This window comes from Sabethes cyaneus, chromosome 1 (genome assembly GCF_943734655.1).
Source record: "Sabethes cyaneus chromosome 1, idSabCyanKW18_F2, whole genome shotgun sequence".
NCBI classification, from domain to species: domain Eukaryota; kingdom Metazoa; phylum Arthropoda; class Insecta; order Diptera; family Culicidae; genus Sabethes; species Sabethes cyaneus.
Window position 1 is genome coordinate 84,559,541 of NC_071353.1, and position 5,310 is coordinate 84,564,850.

The following is a 5,310-nucleotide window of genomic DNA, read 5'->3' on the forward strand; positions in this document are numbered from 1 at the left end:
ACAGACAGACAGACAGACAGACAGACAGACAGACAGACAGACAGACAGACAGACAGACAGACAGACAGACAGACAGACAGACAGACAGACAGACAGACAGACAGACAGACAGACAGACAGACAGACAGACAGACAGACAGACAGACAGACAGACAGACAGACAGACAGACAGACAGACAGACAGACAGACAGACAGACAGACAGACAGACAGACAGACAGACAGACAGACAGACAGACAGACAGACAGACAGACAGACAGACAGACAGACAGACAGACAGACAGACAGACAGACAGACAGACAGACAGACAGACAGACAGACAGACAGACAGACAGACAGACAGACAGACAGACAGACAGACAGACAGACAGACAGACAGACAGACAGACAGACAGACAGACAGACAGACAGACAGACAGACAGACAGACAGACAGACAGACAGACAGACAGACAGACAGACAGACAGACAGACAGACAGACAGACAGACAGACAGACAGACAGACAGACAGACAGACAGACAGACAGACAGACAGACAGACAGACAGACAGACAGACAGACAGACAGACAGACAGACAGACAGACAGACAGACAGACAGACAGACAGACAGACAGACAGACAGACAGACAGACAGACAGACAGACAGACAGACAGACAGACAGACAGACAGACAGACAGACAGACAGACAGACAGACAGACAGACAGACAGACAGACAGACAGACAGACAGACAGACAGACAGACAGACAGACAGACAGACAGACAGACAGACAGACAGACAGACAGACAGACAGACAGACAGACAGACAGACAGACAGACAGACAGACAGACAGACAGACAGACAGACAGACAGACAGACAGACAGACAGACAGACAGACAGACAGACAGACAGACAGACAGACAGACAGACAGACAGACAGACAGACAGACAGACAGACAGACAGACAGACAGACAGACAGACAGACAGACAGACAGACAGACAGACAGACAGACAGACAGACAGACAGACAGACAGACAGACAGACAGACAGACAGACAGACAGACAGACAGACAGACAGACAGACAGACAGACAGACAGACAGACAGACAGACAGACAGACAGACAGACAGACAGACAGACAGACAGACAGACAGACAGACAGACAGACAGACAGACAGACAGACAGACAGACAGACAGACAGACAGACAGACAGACAGACAGACAGACAGACAGACAGACAGACAGACAGACAGACAGACAGACAGACAGACAGACAGACAGACAGACAGACAGACAGACAGACAGACAGACAGACAGACAGACAGACAGACAGACAGACAGACAGACAGACAGACAGACAGACAGACAGACAGACAGACAGACAGACAGACAGACAGACAGACAGACAGACAGACAGACAGACAGACAGACAGACAGACAGACAGACAGACAGACAGACAGACAGACAGACAGACAGACAGACAGACAGACAGACAGACAGACAGACAGACAGACAGACAGACAGACAGACAGACAGACAGACAGACAGACAGACAGACAGACAGACAGACAGACAGACAGACAGACAGACAGACAGACAGACAGACAGACAGACAGACAGACAGACAGACAGACAGACAGACAGACAGACAGACAGACAGACAGACAGACAGACAGACAGACAGACAGACAGACAGACAGACAGACAGACAGACAGACAGACAGACAGACAGACAGACAGACAGACAGACAGACAGACAGACAGACAGACAGACAGACAGACAGACAGACAGACAGACAGACAGACAGACAGACAGACAGACAGACAGACAGACAGACAGACAGACAGACAGACAGACAGACAGACAGACAGACAGACAGACAGACAGACAGACAGACAGACAGACAGACAGACAGACAGACAGACAGACAGACAGACAGACAGACAGACAGACAGACAGACAGACAGACAGACAGACAGACAGACAGACAGACAGACAGACAGACAGACAGACAGACAGACAGACAGACAGACAGACAGACAGACAGACAGACAGACAGACAGACAGACAGACAGACAGACAGACAGACAGACAGACAGACAGACAGACAGACAGACAGACAGACAGACAGACAGACAGACAGACAGACAGACAGACAGACAGACAGACAGACAGACAGACAGACAGACAGACAGACAGACAGACAGACAGACAGACAGACAGACAGACAGACAGACAGACAGACAGACAGACAGACAGACAGACAGACAGACAGACAGACAGACAGACAGACAGACAGACAGACAGACAGACAGACAGACAGACAGACAGACAGACAGACAGACAGACAGACAGACAGACAGACAGACAGACAGACAGACAGACAGACAGACAGACAGACAGACAGACAGACAGACAGACAGACAGACAGACAGACAGACAGACAGACAGACAGACAGACAGACAGACAGACAGACAGACAGACAGACAGACAGACAGACAGACAGACAGACAGACAGACAGACAGACAGACAGACAGACAGACAGACAGACAGACAGACAGACAGACAGACAGACAGACAGACAGACAGACAGACAGACAGACAGACAGACAGACAGACAGACAGACAGACAGACAGACAGACAGACAGACAGACAGACAGACAGACAGACAGACAGACAGACAGACAGACAGTCTGTCTGTCTGTCTGTCTGTCTGTCTGTCTGTCTGTCTGTCTGTCTGTCTGTCTGTCTGTCTGTATATATATATACATTCACTATGGTTCTACAAAAGTTAGACGAGATTTTTTCAATTAAATATGAAATTTAACTACCGTGAACGTACCATATTCTGCGCAGTTAAGACATTTGTATGATTCTTCCGCTATTCTAAGTATTCTAGATTTGAATTAACAATGTGGATAGCAGCAACGTGTAGTGCTACGGTCTATAATATCTGGTAAAAAATATGGGAATTATAAGTCGACCAACAATTGAGTATATTTTTCGTTTTGTAAACTTATCCACGGTGCCTAATTCTGCGTACTTTCTTGCCCATGTTCCTAACTCTGCGTATGTTTGCTCCCAATTCTGCGCACCCAAAAAGTGAAAATAAATACTCCTGCCATGCTGTTTATGACTTTATATACGCTGAAAGCACACCAAAAAATCCGACCGAAAATCTTATTTTTGTCGGTCGGTTTGATTTTATTAATTTGAAAAGTGGTGAATTAAGAAATATTAAAGCACAGTCGTTTGCATAAAGTGTTATAAGTTGTATGTGAAATAAGGAGTCAGTTGAATCTGAGTCGTAGTTCAAATAGTATCTACTCCCATATTTCTTCCTCAAACGGATACTGTGAGAAGATAAAAACCAACAATGGGGGGGTCAAAAGATCCTCCGGACTTATGCACCGGAACAATACCATAACAAAAATCACAGAAGCAAAACCAGAATTTGGAAAAAACCCCGGGAACACACGCGGCGTCATGCAGACATAACCTACAACGCTATGGATGCGGCGCCATATCGGATTTACATCGAACACAAGATAAAAGGAGAACATAACCACAAAATCAATAAATTTGCGTTGGGAGCTTATCTGCGCGGAATGTCCGAGTTCAAATTGTTTATCTCGGACATGAAATATTTGGGCCAGTTCAAGATTATGGTATTTGTCAGCAGCTACACGAAAGCAAATCAACTTGTTGAGATGGTGAATAACAATAGTGACACCTACAAAGCGTATATCCCGAGACATCTAGTCTGCATCTCAGGAATGATTGCAGGCGTTCTTACGGACATCAATTTGGGAGATATAAAAGGAGACATACAGTGTGACGTTCCAATCGTTGACGTAGTACGTATGACAAAGAGGATAGATAACGAGCCAGTCCCAATCAATCGTCTTATAATAACGTTTAGAGCACACGAGCTTCCATCCAGTGTAAAACTGTTTTGCTGCTACAGTAAAGTCTTCCCATTTACCCCGAAAATCACGGTATGCTCCAAGTGTCTAAGATTCGGACACCGTTTGGAGAACTGCAAAGGAACCAAACGATGTGTAAAATGTACACAAAGACACGAAAATGATGAAGAGTATAATAACTGCAACAGTCAGTGGTGCATTCACTGTCGAAGCGATGAACACACGTCAACAGATCAACAGTGTCCAGAAAGAAAAAGGCAACACAGCATAAAATCCCTTATGGCGCGCAAAAACTTAACATTCACGGAAGCCCGACTGCAATTCCCAGTGTTGAGTCAAAACGTATATGAACCGTTAAGCAGAGTCGAAGAATTCCCCACGCTGAGCGAAACATTTGCGGATATGACGAGAGACAACCACAATTGGAAGAATCCATTGAAGGAGCAGTGGAGCCGCACGAACCGTGAACGACTACCAATCGAGGCAGCAGTCAAACTGTATAAAGAAAAGGACAAAGATCAAATTCAAACACGGAAGCGGTCAAGACCAAACCAGTTATCTTATACGGAGGACACAACATAAGAGAGACACATCATCATCCGTAACTACACCGGTGATACAACTAATGGAACTGCTTTGATAAATCCATTAGCAGTCTCCGACAAAGAACGATGGGATAATGCCATAAGAGAGGCTCAAGAGTCTACCAAACGCGCCTCACAAGAAACATTAATGTCCTTTTACTCAGATTTTCTGGAAACGTTAGGTTCAAACGAACAAATCAAAGATCATTTTAAACAATCGATGCAAAAATACTTCAACCTCGCGAAGTCAGTTGTTTTACCAGGTGCCACACAACAAAACTAAATTGAAATGGCTTTCAAGAACTTCGAATTATTACAAGCAAATATCCAAAGCTTGTTCAAAAACAAGTCTGAACTTCACAGAGTTTTAAACAGTCAAGATTATTCAGCAGCATTACTTTCGGAAACGTGGACCAATACTCAACTAGAGAACACCAATAAGTACAATATAGGAAACTATCACCTTATATTACAATCCAGGGAAGACAGCTATGGTGGTGCAGCAATAGCAGTATCCAATAGTATGAGTTTCTCAAGAATATCGGCACCAACTGTATCCAAATTTACTCAGATAGTCATCATATGTATAAATAAACCTGAGATCGTACTCTGCTCAATATATATTAGCCCTTCAATACCGATTATAGAATTCGAAAATACTTACTTACTTACTTACTTAGGTGGCTTGCCGTCCTAAGACAAAGCCTGTTGAACAAAATTTCTCCATGTAACTCGGTTGAGGGCTACCGCTCTCCAATTCCTCGGACACCGAGTACTCTCCGCCAGATCTCGCTCCACCTGGTCTAAC

At 45.0% G+C, this 5,310-nt stretch overlaps 1 protein-coding gene across 1 annotated transcript; it reads left to right on the top strand.

The window, feature by feature from the left end:
- The first annotated feature begins 3,501 nt into the window (after positions 1–3,501).
- On the top strand, positions 3,502–4,500 carry LOC128745895 (uncharacterized). Its single transcript, XM_053842962.1, has one exon. The coding sequence runs from the start codon at positions 3,502–3,504 to the stop codon at positions 4,498–4,500; it is 999 nt and encodes a 332-aa protein (XP_053698937.1).
- Positions 4,501–5,310: the final 810 nt, after the last annotated feature.

Bases quoted from the DNA above. Each gene is read 5' to 3' on its own strand.
- LOC128745895 (XM_053842962.1), top strand. From the start codon at position 3,502: ATGGATGCGGCGCCATATCGGATTTACATCGAACACAAGATAAAAGGA.